Below are 20849 nucleotides of genomic sequence, written 5' to 3' on the forward strand. Positions count from 1 at the left end.
TTCTGACACCTCTCACCCGGAATTTTGGACCACTCTTCCTTTGCAAACAGCTCCAGGTCTCTCTTATTGGAAGGACACCTTTTCCCAACAGCAATTTTAAGATCTCTCCACAGGTGTTCAATGGGATTTAGATCTGGGCTCATTGCTGGCCACTTCAGAACTCTCCAGCGCTTCTTTGCCATCCATTTCTGAGTGCTTTTTGACGTATGTTTGGGGTCATTGTCCTGCTGGAAGACCCAGGATCTTGGACGCAAACCCAGCTTTCTGACACTGGGCCCTACAGTGCGACCCAAAATCCTTTGGTAATCCTCAGATTTCATGATGCCTTGCACACAGTCAAGGCACCCAGTGCCAGAGGCAGCAAAACAACCCCAAAACATCATTGAACCTCCACCATATTTTACCGTAGGTACTGTGTTTTGTTCTTTGTAGGCCTCATTCCGTTTTCGGTAAACAGTAGAATGATGTGCTTTACCGAAAAGCTCTATCTTGGTCTCATCTGTCCACAAGACGTTTTCCCAGAAGGCTTTTGGCTTACTCAAGTACATTTTGGCAAACTGTAGTCTTGCTTTTTTATGTCTCTGTGTCAGCAGTGGGGTCCTCCTGGGTCTCCTGCCATAGCGTTTCATTTCATTTAAATGTCGACGGATAGTTCGCGCTGACACTGATGCTCCCTGAGCCTGCAGGACAGCTTGAATGTCTTTGGAACATGTTTGGGGCTGCTTATCCACCATCCGGACTATTCTGCGTTGCAATCTTTCATCAATTTTCCTCATCCGTCCACGACCAGGGAGATTAGCTACAGTGCCATGGGTTGCAAACTTCTTGATAATGTTGCGCACTGTGGACAAAGGCAAATCTAGTTCTCTGGAGATGGACTTGTAACCTTGAGATTGTTGATATTTTGCCACAATTTTGGTTCTCAGGTCCTCAGACAGTTCTCGTCTCCTCTTTCTGTTGTCCATGCTTAGTGTGGCACAGACAGACACACAATGCAAAGGTTAAGTGAACGTCTCTCCTTTTTATCTGTTTTCAGGTGTGATTTCTATATTGCCCACACCTGTTACTTGCCCCAGGTGAGTTTACAGGAGCATCACATGCTTGTAACATTCTTATTTATCCGCAGTTGTGAAAGGGTGCCAATACTTTTGTCCAGCCCATTTTTGGAGGTTTGTGTGACATTATGTCGAATTTGCTTTCTTTCCTCCCTTTTTTTGTTTTGTCCCAATACACACAAAGGGAATAAACATGTGTATAGCAAAACATGTGTTAATGCAATACGTTTCGTGAGAAATACATGATTTCCTGGAGAAATATCAAGGGTGCCAACAATTTCGGCCATGACTGTATAAGCCGTTAAGGGAAGCCCCAGCGATTAGGTCGCACGGTGCCACATGCGCCAATTCCAAGATTGTATGAGTGTCTAAATAGTGGCATGCTTGAATAAAAATTGTCCACGTATAAGTGGTAACCCATATGGAAAAAGGTTGACACCAAGTCCCAAACTATCTTACCACTGCTCCCCATGTAGTTTAAGCATCCGGGGGGCTCCACGTGACTATCTTTTCCCTCGTAAATCCGAAACTTATATGTATAGCCCGTTGCCCTCTCACAGGTCTTATACATCTTGACCCATATCTGGCACTCTTGCTGTGGAGAAATTGTTTGAATGCACAGCAGCCAGAAAAATTAATGAGGGACTCATCAATCCAGATGTTTTGCTGGGGAGTATAGAAATCTGCAAATTTTTGGTTAAGGTGATTTACGAGGGGCCAAATTTTGTGGAGCTGGTCAGATTCAGAGTCACCCCGAGGACAACAGAGTGTGTTGTCATTGACATGCATAAAACGTATTATACTCTCATATTTATGCCTCGCCATGGCAGCAGAGAACACGGGCATATGATGAATTGGGTCTGTGGACCAACACAACCGTAATTAATTTTTTTTTAGTAATGCCCATGTTGAGGGTTAGGCCCAAAAAAACTTTAAATTCAGAAACCGTAAAGGGTTTCCATACAAATGATCTGGCAAAGGTTTGAACTTGGGTTGGTGGCGATAAACTGTTGTGCATATAAATTGCTTTGATCCACAATCAATGCATACAGATCTTGTATGAAAAAATGCTCCAAAAAATCAAGGGGAGTATTTAAATGTGCGGTTTCCACCTGAATTCCGGGTTGGTGTCAAGGCCCTACCTTTCTTCAGAGCTTGTGCATCTCCATGAGCTGGCATCCATCTTGGTTTTCTGCAAAGCATGGTGGGAACCTTTATGCCTTCAGTCTTCTGCGGCTCCTCCTCAGAAGGGTGTGGTTGAGCACATTTAAACCTGCTGTCTGCAAGTGTGCTCTGCACTTGTGTCCTGTATGTTGCCCTGTTGCAAGCTCTTTTGTTGTTCCCATTGCTCTCCTGGTAACCGACTCGGCTTGGACAAGACTACTCTCTGCGTTAACCCTTTATCTGACCTCCCGTTGCTGAACCCGGCCCGTGACCTGAGTATTCTTTGCCTACCGTCTAGTACTGTCTGCTCCGTTGTTATTGACCCGGCTTGTCTGACTACTCTACTCGTGTTCCCATCTAGCTCCCACCAGCTGTACGCCATTGGCGGCAGTCGTTATCGCAGCTGGGGTCACTCGGGGGCCGCGACCTGGTCTCAGGCTGCGTCAAGTCCATCCCCACCATCAGGGGCCCTGGTGAAGGGTAGCCTGGGGCTTAGACTCCGCGCCCTGAGGGACTCTGGTCTGTGGGTAGTGGCTGTCGTCAGTCGCAGCGTGACCATACCATAGGCCTGCCTGCCCATTCCAGCGTTCCTGCCCTGACATTACACAAGTGCCATGAATCCTGACGGTGCAGGTACGCCTTCGATCCCTATGTTACTCGCCAGACTTGACCAACAGGATCGCTTGTTGGATCAGTTCGCTCAGGCGTTGCAGGCTCTGCTTGCACGCACAGCGCACCTTACCCCTGGGGCTATTAGGTCAGTTGTTACTCCGGTGGACTCTCCCACTGTTGCTCCGGTTGTTGCGCCTACCTCCGCATCTGTTGCGGAACCCGCGGAACCCAGAGGTATGACTGGTTCTGCCCCTCTTCCTCAGCGCTTTGGGGGGGAACCGAGTCAGTGTCGTGGTTTCCTTAACCAAGTGGGGATTTACTTTGAATTAATACCTCACGCTTTCCCTACTGAGAGGGCAAAGGTGGGCTTCCTAATCTCGCTGCTCTCTGATAGGGCCTTGGCCTGGGCTAATCCCTTATGGGAGAGGAATGACCCGGTGATTCACGTGTTTACCCGTTTCGTTGCCTCCTTCCGTACGGTTTTTGACGTACCCGCTCGCTCCGCTTCTGCTGCCAAATTGCTCATGTCCATGCATCAGGGTTCACGAACCGTTGCCGAGTACGCCATCGAATTTCGTACTTTGGCGGCAGAGGTGGGTTGGAACAATGAGGCTCTAGTGGCTGCTTTCTCTCATGGTCTCACTGATGCGCTGAAGGACGAGATCGCAGCCAAAGAACTGCCTGTGGAGTTAGAGGCACTCATCTCCTTCCTAATCTTGATTGACACCACGCTCAGAGAGAGGCCTTCATTTAAGGAGCAGCTGCGGAGGCCTCCTAACCGTTTGGCACCTACGTTTTCTGTCCCACCCGTGCCTCCCTCTCCTCCCACGCCTCCTGGGGATGGTTTGTCTGGTAGTGAGCCCATGCAGCTGGGGTTTGCTTGCCTTTCCGAGGGGGAGCGGGCCTCTCGGCGTCGGGAGGGTCGCTGCCTGTACTGTGGACTCGGGGGGCATTTTCGGCAGTCCTGTCCGGTCCGTCCGGGAAACGCCCGCACCTGAGATCCTGTCGGGGGCAGATCTTGGGTGGAGTTTCCTCGTCCCCGGTTTCCCGTAAAGATAAACCGCTTATCACCGTTGTCCTCTCTTGGGCAGGAGGCTCGGTGACGGCCCAGGCGCTGGTAGACTCTGGGGCTGGCGGTTTGTTTATGGACAGTTCGTTTGCGGCCCAGTACTCCATTCCTCTGCAGGCTCGAGAGACTCCATTGGTTCTCGAGGCGATAGATGGCAGGCCCTTGCAGCCATTGCAGGTTACCCACGAGACCCTGCCGGTGGAGGTAGCGATTGGGGCTGTTCACAGGGAATTGGCCTGTTTCCAGGTAATTTCTTCCCCGCACTACTCCGTGGTTTTGGGCTATCCCTGGCTTCAGAGGCACAATCCGACCTTTGATTGGCGATCGGCCGAGATTCTCTCATGGTCACCACGGTGTGGGGCTGGTTGCATCCGTGGTCCGGTTAAGGTGCTGTGCACCTCCTCGGACTCTGTGCTGCCCACTGAATATGGGGAGTACCTGGACGTGTTTGACAAGGTGCGCGCCGGTGCTCTGCCTCCTCATCGTCCATACGATTGTGCCATAACCTTACAAACTGGTGCTACTCCTCTGCGTGGCAGGGTGTATCCTCTTTCGGTGGCAGAGAATCAGGCCATGGAGGAATACGTTGCGGATGCGCTTTCCCGGGGGCACATTCGCAAGTCTACGTCTTCAGCAGGAGCTGGGTTTTTTTTTGTGAAAAAGAAGGGAGGTGAGCTGAGACCCTGCATTGATTTTAGGGATCTCAATCGGATCACGATTAAAAATGCTTATCCTATTCCGTTGATCACCGAGTTGTTTGACCGCCTCAAGGGAGCAACGGTCTTTACTAAGCTCGACCTTAGGGCTGCCTACAACCTTGTACGGATCAAGGAGGGCGATGAGTGGAAGACCGCGTTCAACACCAGAACCGGCCACTATGAATACCTGGTTATGCCCTTCGGGTTGTGTAACGCACCCGCGGTCTTTCAGGAGTTTATTAACGATGTCTTACGTGACTTGTTGCAGCAGTGCGTGGTGGTTTACTTGGACGACATCCTGGTTTACTCTGCGTCTATGGAGACTCATATCCAGGATGTTAAGCGGGTGCTGCAACGGTTACGTGAAAACGAGCTTTTCTGTAAGCTCGAGAAGTGTGAATTTCACCAGTCCCAGGTTGCCTTTTTAGGCTACATCATTTCCCCGGTGGGTTTTTCTATGGACCCTGAGAAGGTTTCAGCGGTTCTGCAGTGGCCTCGTCCCAGTGGTATTCGGTCCATTCAGCGCTTTTTGGGATTTGCCAACTTTTATCGGAAGTTTATCAGGAACTTTTCCACATTGGCAAAGCCTCTCTCAGATCTGACCAAGAAGGGCAGTAACCCTCACGAGTGGTCACCCGAGGCCATCTCAGCTTTCAAGGCTCTGAAAGCCGCCTTCATTTCGGCCCCAATTCTGTCTCATCCCAATCCTGGGTTGCCTTTTGTTCTCGAGGTTGATGCATCTGAGACAGGAGTAGGCGCCCTCTTGTCCCAGCGTCGGTCACCCGAGGGACCCCTACTTCCTTGTGGGTTCTACTCTAAGAAGCTTTCCTCTGCAGAGTGCAACTACCAGATTGGAGACAGGGAGTTGTTGGCCATTATTCTGGCTCTCAAGGAATGGAGGCACCTGCTTGAGGGTTCTGTGGTTCCGGTCCTAGTTCTCACTGACCACAAGAACCTCACATTTCTCTCGGAGGCTAAGAGGTTGACGCCCCGTCAGGCCAGGTTGGCTCTGTTTTTGTCACGTTTTAACTATGTGGTCTCTTACTTGCCTGGTTCCAAGAATGTCAGGGCTGATGCCTTGTCGCGGCAATACTCTGAGCTGTCCAGGGAGGACACTGAGCCGACCTCGGTCATTCCTCCAAACCAGATCCTGGCTGCCATTCGTACCAACCTGACTTCTCCCCTTGGGGAGCAGATTTTGGCGGCTCAAACTAACGCTCCCCCTGAGAGACCTGCTGGAAGATGTTTTGTACCTGAGGGATTGCGTACCCGCTTGCTACGTACCTACCATAATTCCAAGACTGCCGGTCATCCTGATAGGAACCAATTGTCCTGGGTCGTTTCTCGGTTATTCTGGTGGCCATCTCTCCGTTCTGACATTGCCTCATATGTAGCAGCTTGTTCGGTCTGTGCCCAGAATAAATCTCCTCGGCACCTTCCATTGGGCCTTCTGCAACCCATTCCCAATGGGGAGCGTCCCTGGTCACACCTGGGAATGGATTTTATTGTGGATCTTCCTGCGTCTCAAGGTCATACGGTCATTCTTATGGTGATCGATCGTTTTTCTAAGATGTGCCATTGCGTTCCGTTCAAGAAATTGCCGACTGCACAGGAACTGGCTACGGTTTTCGCCAAGGAGATCTTTCGCTTGCACGGGTTGCCCAAGGTGATTGTCTCGGACCGTGGGAGTCAGTTTGTGTCCAGGTTCTGGCGCGCCTTCTGCTCCCAGTTGGGTATCGAGCTTTCCTTCTCTTCGGCCTACCACCCTCAGTCCAATGGGGCTGCGGAGTGTTCCAACCAGGCCCTGGAACAATTCCTTCGTTGCTATATATCGGATCATCAGGACAACTGGGTCGATCTCCTGCCATGGGCAGAGTTTGCGAGGAACTCGGCTGTCAACTCCTCCTCTGGGATGTCCCCCTTCATGGCCAACTATGGGTTCCAACCCGCTGTATTGCCTGAGTTGTTCTCTCCACAGGACATTCCGGCTGTGGATAACCACCTGGCTGCTCTGCGCTCCTCATGGGGGCAGATTCAGAGGTCCTTGAAGGACTCAGCACAGCGCCAGAAGCTCCAGGCTGATCGTAGACGGTTGCCCGCTCCCTCATACCAGGTCGGAGATCGGGTGTGGTTGTCCACTCGCAACCTCAAGCTTCGGGTGCCCGCACCAAAGCTGGCCCCCCGTTTTGTTGGTCCTTTCCGCATTCTTCGCAGGGTGAACCCGGTTGCCTATGCCCTTGCTCTTCCTCCTGGGATGCACATCTCCAATGTCTTCCACGTATCCCTGTTGAAACCTCTGATCTGTAATTGCTTTACTGCCTCTCCGCCTCGGCCTTGTCCTATCAGGGTCAACGGCCATGAGGAGTATGAGGTGAGCCGCATCTTGGATTCTCGGTTGGTCCGCGGTCGGGTACAGTTTTTGGTCCATTGGCGTGGTTATGGTCCCGAGGAACATTCCTGGGTTCCTTCCGCGGATGTTCATGCTCCTGCCCTCCTCCGCGCTTTTCACGCCCGATTTCCTCGGAAACCTTTTGTTGAGCCACGGAGGGGGAGGGGCCCTTGAGGAGGAGGTACTGTCAAGGTCCTACCTTTCTTCAGAGCTTGTGCATCTCCATGAGCTGGCATCCATCTTGGTTTTCTGCAAAGCATGGTGGGAACCTTTATGCCTTCAGGCTTCTGCGGCTCCTCCTCAGAAGGGTGTGGTTGAGCACATTTAAACCTGCTGTCTGCAAGTGTGCTCTGCACTTGTTTCCTGTATGTTGCCTCGTTGCAAGCTCTTGTGTTGTTCCCATTGCTCTCCTGGTAACCGACTCGGCTTGGACAAGACTACTCTCTGCGTTAACCCTTTATCTGACCTCCCGTTGCTAAACCCGGCCCGTGACCTGAGTATTCTTTGCCTACCGTCTAGTACTGTCTGCTCCGTTGTTATTGACCTGGCTTGTCTGACTACTCTACTCGTGTTCTCATCTAGCTCCCACCAGCTGTACGCCATTGGCGGCAGTCGTTATCGCAGCTGGGGTCACTCGGGGGCCGCGACCTGGTCTCGGGCTGCGTCAAGTCCATCCCCACCATCAGGGGCCCTGGTGAAGGGTAGCCTGGGGCTTAGACTCCGCGCCCTGAGGGACTCTGGTCTGTGGGTAGTGGCTGTCGTCAGTCGCAGCGTGACCATACCATAGGCCAACCTGCCCATTCCAGCGTTCCTGCCCTGACAGTTGGGCAGTGAATGGGGGAAGTACAGGTGCTGCAGAATTTGTGGGGGCTACCAATCGGGATTTGCAAGCACATCCGGAAGAATTCTAGGAGCTCTACGAGCCTGTGTGCAAATTCTTGGTGGCTGCGGGACACTACTTGTGCTTGCCACCGCACCAGCTGGTACTGCACTTATGGGACCCGCCACAGAGCATCTGGCTGTCAGGGACTGCTTGAACCGCTACGAAAAAATTTACCGGCAAGTGCTGACAGAGATCAGGCCTGATTCTGCGAACACTGCAGTTTTGTGAGCAATGTACCAAGTGACAGTAACCTACTGACACTGCACTTGCTGGAGGAGAAGGTGCAGGGGTAAGCGTAGGGGCTAAACGCAGGTGCTGGGGCTGATCCCATAAACGCTGCGTTTTTGGGGACACTATACTAATGTGAACACTGGTATAGTGCTGATCTGATCATAGATATTGATCCGTTCAGACACTATACTAGCAATCTAGGTTTATTGTGTATGTGAGCGTGTTCCTGGCAATCAAGGGGTTAAATGTGATTACTGGTGTACGGACGGGCAATCTGACGCTATATGGGAGGGGCGCGAAAACCGCGAGAGCGCGAATCACGTATATATACACATAATTTTGCGCTCCCGTGCCGCCCTGTAGCAGGATTTCTGCTATAGGGCGGCGCGGAAGCGGTTAAACATGTCCAGTGAAAAAAAATGTAAAATCAAATTTCATCATAAATTTAGGCAAAAATGTATTCTGCGACCATGTCTTTGCTAAAAAACAAAAATCCCAATACGTGTAAATCAATTAATTTATGTGAAAGTTATAGCGTTTACAAATGGCAATATAGGTACTGGATTTTTTTTTTTGCTAATAATGGCGGCGATCAGCGATTTATAGCGGGACATTCTGACACTGGGGGAAACTGACTTGGTGTCACTGACATCCCCAGTGACACCAATACAGGGATCAGTGCTAAAAAAAAAAAAAAAAAAAAAAACACTGACACTGTACTAATGGCACTGGGCAGGAAGGGGTTAACAATGAGGGTAAACTCAAAAATCAAAGGGTGAACTATGTGCTGGGAGTGTTTTACTGGTGGGCGGGGGTGCTTTACTGTAAAGCGCACTGCTCTGGATGGCTGTGCTCAGCCATCCAGAGCAGTGTGCCCAAACTGACAGGGAGGAGGACTGTTTGATAAACAAAGCAGCTTTCCTCCCCGTCGGTGATCCTCGGCAATCACCAAGCACCGGTGAGTAAGCATCGGGTGGGACCCAGTGATTGACACCTGGTGCCGCAATCGGCTGCGTGGGTAGGGCGCGCGCACGGCCTACGCGTGCTCCCTACCCAGATGTGCAAAATCACGTATAAGTGATTTTGCGCACCCGTGCCACCCTTTGGCAGTATTTCTGCTGTAGGGCGGTTGGTAACTGATTAAGGTAAGGAGACTGTGATGGCCACTCCAGAACCTTCAACGTTTTCTGTTGTAACCACTGGAGGGTCAACTTGGTCTTGCACCAAGAACGTCCCATGCAAAGCTTTCCTGCAGAAGAATTAAGATTGTCAGCAGGTATTTTGTAAAAACATAACACAAAGAAAATCAGTGAGCACTTCCAAAAATAGCAGCTGAATGCACCAAAAAAGGAACTACAAGTCCTCTCAATAAGATCAAATGTGCCAAGGAAGGTGCAGCGCATAAGTCAATCAATGCATTAAAACCTCATAGTCTTTAAACTAATTAAAATCATAAAAGACAATCAAAACAATGATCTATAAATAGATATATGCGTCCCAATAGGCAAAATCTGTAACGTGAAGGTGCTATTCCAACAGGTTGTGCACATATATACTGGAATCAACCAAAAAGTGGGAAGTGCTTATCATCCGGTGGTGTGTGATAGATTAGTGGGATTGCAAACTCACCAGAAGCGCAATCTTAATGCGCATTTAGCCAATAATTGCCGGCCTGGAGATCTCCCTTCAGTGGAACCTGGTCTGGAAATCTTTCCCTCTGATGGTGTGGGTGTTTAAGGTGAGGTCACTCAGAGGTTCCTCTCGTGGGTGGTCTGGTCTTAGGGGAGTTAATCCATCCTCCAAACGGATGGGACCTAGGTCCTGAGGGTTTATATGCTCCCTCCGCACCGACTTCAACACCGGAGGATAAGCACTTCCCACTTTTTGGTTGATTCCAGTATATATGTGCACAACCTGTTGGAATAGCACCTTCATGTTACAGATTTTGCCTATTGGGACTCATATATCTATTTATAGATCATTGTTTTGATTGTCTTTTATGATTTTAATTAGTTTAAAGACTATGAGGTTTTAATGCATTGATTGACTTATGTGCTGCACCTTCCCTTGGCACATTTTCTAAAAACATGCTGTTTTCATTTTCAAGCTCACATCATCATGCTTCACAGTGGGGATGGTATTCTTGTCTCTAATCCTTGTTGACCCCTCACAGCGCCTATGGCTGTGACCATAAACCTCTATTTTGGTCTTGTCACACCAGATTACAGTGTGCAAGAAGCTGTGCGGCGTGTCAAGGTGTTGGGCATTGTAACTGGAATTTTTTGTGGCATTGGCACAGTAAAGGCTTTTTTTCTTGCAACTCAACCATGCAGTTAATTTTTATTCAAACATTGTATTGTGTTCCTTAAGACAACCGCACTGTCTTTTTTTTTTTTTTTTTTCCAGAGCAGCCTGTACTTCTCCTATGGTTGCCTGTGGGTTTTTCTCTGTATCCCAATCTTTCATGGTCTACCTGACCTTGGCTTGGTATCAAGAGATCCATATCCCTATCAATACCAACATTTTATGATTTCTGCCATGGTGTGCAAACCTTTGAGCACAACTGTAGGCTCTTGTTGTATCCTATAGTTATCATTTATTCCTAGTTTAATTTGTTGACTAGTCTTCATGAAAGATCACAGTGTTATCCTGTGTTCACAGCATGTGAAGAACTTCAGGTTCCCCCACCACTTCCTACAGAAAAACCAGTTGGTCTTTACAATAAATCTGCTGCAAGAGCACGCCCTACAGTTAGAAAAGTAAGTACTATGTGCATGATGAAGCTCAGACTGTGAATGGATATCTGGTGATGGTTCCCCTCCTCATCCAGTCTTTATATGGCGATTCTTTCAATTTGTGTCAGAATTACGCACAGGATGTAACTGATGTACATAGACATGAACCCTTATAGCCTAGTGTGACAAAAAGAAAATGTAATTCCCAACTGAATGACATAAAATACTTTTTTTCACCTTTTTTATTCTTTGTTGCATCTCAGTGCTGCTAATCTCCTGCAGCCTCTTAATGTATGCCCTCCAGGGAAGGCCGCACACCATTTTTCAGGGTGATCCTGATTGTGACAACAGTGGACAATTCCCTCCGTAATGTATGTTAAAACTTCCACTTGTAGTCCATCAGAAGCCTATAGGACAGGGAGACTATATAGGAGCACAGTTGGGGAGCATTGTTACCCTTTAACAGGAAGAGCCTGGGCAAGGATTTTCATGGCAGGCTCTCCAGGTACTATCTTAATGGTAAGCTACAGATTTACAAATGTTGAAAATGACCTAACATGTTCCAGTACATGAGAGGGGCAGCACAGTGGCTAAATGGTTAGCACTTCCGCCTGGCAGCACTAGGGTCGTTGGTTCGAATCCCAGCCACGGCACCACCTGCCTGGAGTTTGCATGTTCTCCCTGTGCCTGTGTGGGTTTCCTCCGTGTACTCCGGTTTCCTCCCGCACTCCAAAGACATGCTGGTAAGTTAATTGGCTCCTGTCTAAATTGACCCTAGTATGTGTATGTATGAATGTAAGTTAGGGGCCTTAGATTGTACACCCCTTGAGGGTTAGGGACTGATGTGAATGTATAATATATACAGTGGGGCAAAAAAGTATTTAGTCAGCCACCAATTGTGCAAGTTCTCCCACTTAAAAAGATGAGAGAGGCCTGTAATTGGCATCATAGGTAGACCTCAACTATGAGAGACAAAATGAGAAAAAAAATCCAGACAATCGCATTGGCTGATTTGGAAAGAATTTATTTGCAAATTATGGTGGAAAATAAGTATTTGGTCAATATCAAAAGTTCATCTCAATACTTTGTTATATATCCTTTGTTGGCAATGACAGAGGTCAAACGTTTCCTGTAAGTCTTCACAAGGTTGGCACACGCTGTTGCTGGTATGTTGGCCCATTCCTCCATGCAGATCTCCTCTAGAGCAGTGATGTTTTGGGGCTGTCGCTGAGCAACACGGACTTTCAACTCCCTCCAAAGGTTTTCTATGGGGATGAGATCTGGAGACTGGCTAGGCCACTCCAGGACCTTGAAATGCTTCTTACGAAGTCACTCCTTCATTGCCCGGGCGGTATGTTTGGGATAATTGTCATGTTGGAAGACCCAGCCACGTTTCATCTTCAATGCCCTTGCTGATGGAAGGAGGTTTGCACTCAAAATCTCACGATACATGGCCCCATTCATTCTGTCCTGTACATGGATCAGTCATCCTGGTCCCTTTGTGGAGAAACAGCCCCAAAGCATGATGTTGCCACCCCCATGCTTTACAGTAGGTATGGTGTTCTTTGGATGCAACTCGGCATTCTCTCTCCTCCAAACACGATGAGTTGTGTTTCTACCAAATAGTTCTATTTTGGTTTCATCTGACCATATGACATTCTCCCAGTCCTCTTCTGGATCATCCAAATGCTCTCTAGCAAACTTCAGACGGGCCCGGACATGTACTGGCTTAAGCAGGGGGACACATCTGGCACTGCAGGATCTGAGACCCTGGCGGCGTAGTGTGTTACTGATGGTAGCCTTTGTTACGTTGGTCCTAGCTCTCTGCAGGTCATTCACTAGGTCCCCCCGTGTGTTCCTGGGATTTTTGCTCACCGTTCTTGTGATCATTTTGACCCCACGGGGTGAGATCTTGCGTGGAGCCCCAGATCGAGGGAGATTATCAGTGGTCTTGTATGTCTTCCATTTTCTAATTATTGCTCCCACAGTTGATTTGTTCACACCAAGTAGCTTGCCTATTGCAGATTCAGTCTTCCCAGCCTGGTGCAGGTCTACAATTTTGTTTCTGGTGTCCTTCGACAGCTCTTTGGTCTTCACCATAGTGGAGTTTGGAGTGTGACTGTTTGAGGTTGTGGACAGGTGTCTATTATACTGATAACAAGTTCAAACAGGTGCCATTGATACAGGTAATGAGTGCAGGACAGAGGAGCCTCTTAAAGAAGAAGGTACAGGTGTGTGAGAGCCAGAAATCTTGCTTGTTTGTAGGTGACCAAATACTTATTTTCCACCATAATTTGCAAATAAATTCTTTCCAAATCAGCCAATGTGATTGTCTGGATTTTTTTTCTCATTTTGTCTCTCATAGTTGAGGTCTACCTATGATGCCAATTACAGGCCTCTCTCATCTTTTTAAGTGGGAGAACGTGCACAATTGGTGGCTGACTAAATACTTTTTTGCCCCACTGTATATGTAAAGCGCTGCGTAAATTGACAGCGCTATAGAAGTACCTGAAATAAATAAATACATTTCAGTAATTAAGTTTACATATACTTTGAATGTAATTGAGGTTGTCACTGAAAACATATAATTAAAATATCATGGGCGTGTAAAACAGTACTGCCTGCACCCCATTTTCTTTTTAGCTTTATTTTAATTGTAAAATAGTTATATAGAGTATACAAATCTTCGGCTCATTGGACACTGTATATACTGAATTGAACTTAAATTGTTTTTCTGTTGCAGGAATGGGAAACATTTGATAGTATAGAAGAGCCTTGGACAAAGCCAGTGCTGCCTACTAGGTATGCACAGTATATATGTTGTAAATATCACACTGTCATTAAATCATATTAAACACATTTATAAATTGGTTTCTCTGTGTTTTGTATCTCCCAAAATATCAAGAACTCTCTGTACATGGTTAAGCAGTAAGGTTTTATAAACATCTGCAGATCTAAGAGCCTTGCTTCTAGTATAGACATTGTTGTTGGCTGATCCTGTACTCCGTCAGGAAACAGTCTTCTTTTGATGGTATAATTTTACCTCGCATTCCTGTCTAGGCCAGCTGGTGTTAAAGTAATGGAAACTGCACAGCAGCCTCCGCTGAAAGGTCCCCCAGGTCGACCACCACCTCCCAAACTTTCCAGAAATGCCTCAACTCGAGATGCCTTTCCTCGCTCATCCTCTGATGCAGTCCTTGGTGTAAAACAGAACACATCTGGTATCAACAGATCAAAGAGTCAAGTATTAAAAAGACAGCAACCAGATCTACCTCCTCGACCTAAACCTGGGCATCCTCTGTACAATAAATACACGGTGAGTTTTATAGATTTCTCTTCTATTGACGTAAGTACAGGCCTCTTTCCACTACTGTATTTACTACAATAGCACTTGTGGGTCAGTGTCTAGGCCTAGGGTAACAAAGATAGAGGGAGCGACACAAATGCCAGAATTTACATATTGTGATCATTTTTTTACATTTCCCTTTCTGGACGCCTCTGGCTCTATCCAGAACAGAAGGGTGCAGGGGTTGTTGAAAAAAGACAGAGGGCTTTTTATAGTTCAGGACACATGAAACAGTCTCTACAGTTAAAAATAATTCTGGATATAAAGCAGACAGCATTCTGTCTCCAATACCATATTCTGGCAGTTTTCGCTAGAATAATCACATGACACAATAGGCAGGTTTTGTATAAAGGTGTGTCACCATTCAGGTATGCCTAGAGCAGCATGATGTCTAAATATAGCCTTGGATGTATAGCAGCTTGTTATGGTCATGTACAGTATGAGAAATGAAATGTGTACAGTAGTAACTAAAAATGAGTGTGCTTAGGGACGCTGTGCTGTAAATTAATTTATGATGATAAATGTCATTACACAAACAGAAATATAAAAATGAAAAAGATGGTCGACTAAAGATTAAAAAAAGAATCTTGCTTGTTTTCAGTGTCAATTATTATCTTGTTGCAGCAGTGATATTACAGTGTATTGTGTACTCATGGGTGACTGTTTTCTGATTTAGCTGCCTCTTCCTCATGGAATTGCTGAGAAAGATATTGTAACAAGTAACCCACGAGAGCTGCCATGCAAGGTAAATCTACCATTACTGCTTTTAATGTGTAAAGCATGGTGGCAAGATATAATGATATAAATATGTGACTAATATGTGAATATGTGGCCTGGGTCCACCACTACCATCCTCTTCTGTGATGCCATCGGGAGGCAGCTGTCTCTTCCAGGTTCAGGCTGCCCTATTCCACTGTCTGCTGACTGAAAGCCAGTGCCTCCTGGGGTATGTGACGTGCATAGCCAAGGAGGCACAAGGAGCAGAGCATGTTAGGGAAGAGAATGGAAGATATGGGCTGGCTGGAATAGAAAAAAAAGGTATTTTGGAGAGGGAAAGTGGAGGTTGGTTCAAAAGGAGGAAATGTACTTTTTGGACCTTATTCACATGGGGCGTACATAACCTTATGCCCATGGAGGGCTGTATTTACCAAGATAGGGATGCACAGGTATCCCATGCATCCTTGTGCAGGCAGTCCCATGGTTGTCAGTTGGAACGCAGCAGCTGCACAGACACTTCTCCAAATGTGACATTGGTGTGGGTGCATTGCCCCGAATACATGCAGGATGTGTGCCTCATGTGAATAAGGCTTTAGTGTGAAGATTTGTTTTGGACTGAGTGAGTTAGATAGAACCCCTGCCAGGTCTTAAATGCTCTGTGTCCAGCTTAGGAGAATTACTGACAGCAGTTATTCAGAAAGGAAGAGGGGGAAATCTTCCCAGTGGGAATACAGACAGCAGTTAAATTTGTTCTAGCCCTTCCCCATTTTATGTATTTTTGTGTGCAATGACATACATTTTTTAATGCATTGCATAGATGTGCATTTTTACCACAGCAGCAGCCAAGTATTCAACGTGTTTTCCACAGCATTGCACTGCGTTTCAGTGCAGCATGTTCCATTTTCACTCAGTGCACATCAAGGTGAACTGAGCCTTTTGGAAACAATGGATTACAGCTTGTCATTGCATTGTGCCTGCCTTGTGCTATGCAGCCCAGCCCAGGTTTGAATGGATCCTCAACACACATTTAACATAACAAATACCTGAAAATCACATTGTTGTGCATGCATTTCCCAGATGTTTAGCATAAGTACTCTAACCTTCCCACCCTGTAGATGTGTCAAATCCTGTTCATGTTATTTTTTTAAATTCTTAATGGTTTGATACCTAAAGGATTGTACTTCTAAGCAGTTGGTTATCATTCTCTAACTTCACTTCAGCATTAGTCTGATAATGACATCTTTGTTTGACTAGCATGCTCAACAAACATAAAGAAATCTATGCAGTGTATTCCTCCCCTCCATAAATAACTGTAATCAGGAGGGTGATGGGAATTATAAAGGGCTACCTTGTTTGACATTAGTTATGCTGTGTATACATTTGAGGAAAAAAGACTGTAATGTTAATATTTAGCAGTATGTTTGTGTTCTATGAAACACAAATCTTGTTATGTCTCTATATCTACAGCGAGGAGAGGTGTTGGTGTTGCTGGAACAAACAGATAACAGTTACATCCATTGCCAGAAAGGTGGTATAACAGGGGATGTTAAAGCGAACAACATGAAGATCATTACTCCACTAGATGACAGTGTGGAAAACAGACAGAAAGTAAGCTCCACCCTAATACAGTACTTTGAAGGTTAATTATCAATCTTACTACAGTGTATATACTGTATCTCAGCTAATTGATGATAGATAAATAAATGGGTAAGGAGGGAATAGTTAAGATGGATATATATGGGAATGATCAGGTCTTAATCTGGGCTTCACCTGTGGCTTTTGGGCACGGATCAGACTATAAAGGGATCTTGCAAAAAAAATCTGTGTGACAGCAATTGATCTATTTCTAGTGGAGTAAAAGGGAGGTGCTCATCACACACACATTATTATTATTATACAGTATTTATATAGCGCCAACAGTTTGCTCAGCGCTGTACATTACAATGGGAGACAGTATACAAGACAGTACAGTAACAATACAATTTAATACACGAGGGGTTCGAGGGCCCTGCTCCTTGGAGCTTACAATCTAGGAGAATACACCTCTTTTACCTGCCAGGTGAGCAGCAAAGAAGATCAAGGTGGGACCTGCTGGGTTTTGGAGTGGGTATTCTTGATGATACTATTCTGATTCACTATTGTCTATAATTGTTTTTTTTTTTTTTTTTTGAATGGCTACAGCTGATTTTGACATAAGAGTAAAGACTGTACATACAGATATTCTGGTCTAGCATTTTCTCCTGCACATATTGTGTGAAACATTGCTATACAGCTTAAAGCTAAAGGTGGATGCAGCATCATACACATTTGTTATGGTTTGTATCCCCTTACCTGCAGGTGGCTGCTTCTGCTAAAAATCTTCCCTGTGCCTCCTTTAGAGCTGGCACTGCCATAGAGCAAAATTGCGCCTCTTGCAAGCCCTTATCTGCTCTCTCCGCCATTCACAGAACTCCTACTAATATTGTTCCACAATTAATAAAAGAGATGGTTTATATAGATATATATAGAAAGTCCCACATTGCACTGTGTTCTATGACTGAGCAGGGGGGATCCTGTCATTCAACTACTTCTCCTTCATTCACAGAACGTGATGCATTTTGGGCCAGTAATAGTAGGAGTTCTGTGAATGTCGGAGGAGGTAGAAGGGGGTCGGTGAGCCCCACAACTATTTTACTCTTTAGCAGCATCTGCTGGTAACTCTCACAGCGCTGGAAGACATCCGCTCAGGACAGTAACTGGGAACTATGAAGAAGGCACTGCATGGAAATTTTATAGCAGAAGCTGCCACCCTCAGGTAATGGGATACACTCAACTATTGTGTATAATGCTCTATGGCTGCTCAACCTGTGGCCCTCCAGCTGTTGCAGAACGAAAAGTACCATGAGGCATTGCAAGACTGACAAGGTTATAAGCATGACTCCCAAAGGCAGAGGCATGATGGGACTTGTTCTGCAACAGCTAGAGGGTCACAGGTAAGCACCAATGCATCCCCCAAAAAATATTAAACTTCAGCTATAACAAGGATAAGATTGCTGGGAGCTTCACAATGAACGCTAGTTGTTATCTTTTAAATATAATTATAACATACCTTTTGGAATAGAACTGGGAACACAGAACAAGTTTCTGGAAGATTCCTTTTTCAGAAAGCCCTAGGCTTTGGGAATGCCAGGCAATTAGCATTATACTAGTATTTTACAGTTATAATAGCTTTAATAACAAAGTTTGCTTTATGGTTCTCCCCTTGTTTAAAGGATGTGCTGCCTAGAATGGAAGACAGCCATACTCCTCATGCACAAGTGCTACATGACTATGCAGGAGGTAAGTAAAGTACTTTGTGACATAAACATGGCGTTCAGTCATACACATTTTAGAGAAAAAAATCTTTCTAATGGGGCAGACACAGAAGAGGAGGAGCCAAGAGTGTCAGTGGGGAACCCCAGAAGAAGAGGGTCGGGGCAACTCTGTGCAAAAACCGTAGACCACAAGAAAATGACGAGCTGTTCATAGTTTGAACATTACAATAATCAGGATATTTCTAACAAGCACCTATGGCAGTTTAATATATAGGAGAATTTTCCAATTTATTAATGGGATCTGCAGATGAAAAAATTAGTCAATAGTACTGCACATTAAATGTCTTAATACAATAGCAACTCCAGATGTAAAATGATGGATTCAGTCATGTTCTGTTATTGTCCCACTTTGTGTTCGGCCAGTTTGTGGTCGATATTCTTAGCTATTTTCCACCAGAAGAGCATCAGTCGATGTAGGGGTTATTACAATTGGCTATATACTGTATGCGTACCGTAAAGCTGAACTACACTCGCCTGTTCTCCAATATTGCATTCCCTGTTGGCTGCTGAATCTTCAGCCTGGCGACTTTCGAGTATCTGTTTGGCCAGGCCAGGATGACGTAACTCCCTTGCATGTGTGGCAGTTCAATCATCTGGACTTTGCCAAAATTTTACACTGTAAAAACACAGTGTACATTGCAGACAGGCAGGTAAGTAGTTTTAATGCAAGAGATGTAGCATATCTGTTCTGTCTTAAAAACTCTGCTGTTTGCAATTTTTTTTTGGGTGGGGGAGGGTGTAAAGTTCCACTTAAAGGCAACTTGTGCTTTTGAGATCAGTTAAGGTCAGTTTGGACTTTGTTTTTATTCTTCCATACAAGTTAGTGTAAATGCATATTAAATTTAAGACAAGCACATGGTAAAAGCCTGACAAAGCCTCTCAAATTTGTCCCTAAACCAGTTCTACAACTATGCATGCTTTGCAGCATATATGTTTTTTCATTGTGTGAGATGTCTTGGGCTAACACATTTTTTCGTACATGTTTAGAACATGAAGATGACCTAAGCCTGAGCTCAGGGGAGATTGTATACCTGCTGGAGAAGGTAGACAAGGAGTGGTACAGAGGAAAGTGTAAAGGAAACACTGGTATATTTCCTTCCAATCACGTCAGAGTTGTGGTAAGTGAATACATGTGTTGTTATGGAACACCATAATAGAGATGTACAGTAGTAGCTAGGATTTTGTCCACATTGTGGAACAATTGTCATATCTCTCTCATAACCAGACAATGCTAATCAGGAGCAGTGAGAAAATTTGAGAAAACATGAGACAGATTTCTTATATCATTCATTGATTCCTTGCTTGGCTGCTCTCAAGTGAATTAAACCTGCTTCTGACCACTTCCTAATATCGTGTGTCTTTTCACAGACACGATGACTACATTTAAGAAAACATGAGACTCATGGATCAGTGTTTCTCAATCTTTTTCCAGTCAGGGCACCCTTGAAAAGTATTTTCAGTCTCAAGGCACTCCAGTTTAAATCTTGGTTCACGTTATTGTGTGTCAGGGAATGCCTGCAAAATCTGCGCATGTTCCCGACACACAGATTTTTTTTTTTTTTTAGCAGACACACATGATGTCATTCATTCTTACCTGGTACCCCCACACACTGGCAAACAGTTTTTTTTCAGTGCAGCGTGATTTAAAAAAATAAATAAATAAATAAAAGGTCAAGGACTTCCTTCCCTGTGTTTCTGCAGGTAGGGAAGCCCATTGAAAAGAAAGGCTTGCCCTACAGCCAGCAGCATAGATGTGAATTAAGGGCTCATTCCCATCTGAGGTTGGGGGATGATAAAATCACATATTTGAGCTGTGTTTTTACCACTCCTAACTGCTCCCCTTTAGCTGCAGTGACAACAGCCAGGCTCTGACTTTGGCTGGAAGTATACCCCCAAGTGAATGGGGCTGTGCTGCAACTGTCCTGCAACTGCATGCATTGCCCATGGTTGTGATGCTGCATTTAGGGGGTTAAAACGGGATGAATAGGCAACATATTGCCTCTTCACTCCCTGTAAAATGCCTCTGAAAAGTGAGTTGAGCATGGATCGCCCTTCAGAGGAGCAGCAGTCCTTGCTGCTTTTATGAACGCACCCCAAAAAAAGGCATACATACACGCATGCGCACACACACACACACACAAAAGGCTGGGACAAGGTCATCCTGCGCCCCCATTTCCTCTCTATCCTCCTTTCTGAAACTCTCTCATTACATACACATTCTCTGCACACAAAATATAAACCAACTATTTGTTTCTGCATTCCAGTGCGATTTCAGCCCATTCAAATGAATAGGCTGCAAAATCACACCACATGTTCCCCTCTCTGCTAACTTCTGTACCCCAATCCCACTCTGCTCACTTTTGGACCCCAATCCCCCTGCTAATCTTTGCACCCCAAACCCTTCTGCTCACCTCTACACCACAACTCATTACAACACTGCTTAACTCCACACCCCAAACCCCCCACTCTGCTCACCTCCACACCCCACACCTCCCTGTTGGCACACCTTTGTAACCCACCCTCCCTTCTGCCCCCTCTTGTCCCTGCTTTCCTTTCACCAGAGCCTCAGGGGAGTGCCTTCTTCCATTACAATCTAC

The 20849-nt window shown here is 46.0% G+C and overlaps 1 protein-coding gene across 1 annotated transcript in view; it reads left to right on the forward strand.

Annotated features, from left to right (window-relative positions):
• Positions 1–20849, forward strand: part of SH3D19 (SH3 domain containing 19) — a 129906-nt gene that overhangs the window by 96744 nt on the left and 12313 nt on the right. The window contains exons 9-15 of the mRNA XM_089670463.1: positions 10763–10860; positions 13580–13638; positions 13897–14152; positions 14859–14927; positions 16367–16507; positions 18151–18217; positions 19240–19370. Of these exons, the coding sequence (XP_089526589.1) occupies positions 10763–10860; positions 13580–13638; positions 13897–14152; positions 14859–14927; positions 16367–16507; positions 18151–18217; positions 19240–19370 (821 nt within the window). The remainder of the gene's footprint in view (positions 1–10762; positions 10861–13579; positions 13639–13896; positions 14153–14858; positions 14928–16366; positions 16508–18150; positions 18218–19239; positions 19371–20849) is intronic.

The sequence above is a fragment of the Staurois parvus genome, unplaced genomic scaffold (assembly GCF_062004578.1).
Source record: "Staurois parvus isolate SC_StPar_1 unplaced genomic scaffold, SC_StPar_1.0 ptg000090l, whole genome shotgun sequence".
Taxonomy (NCBI): Eukaryota; Metazoa; Chordata; class Amphibia; order Anura; family Ranidae; genus Staurois; species Staurois parvus.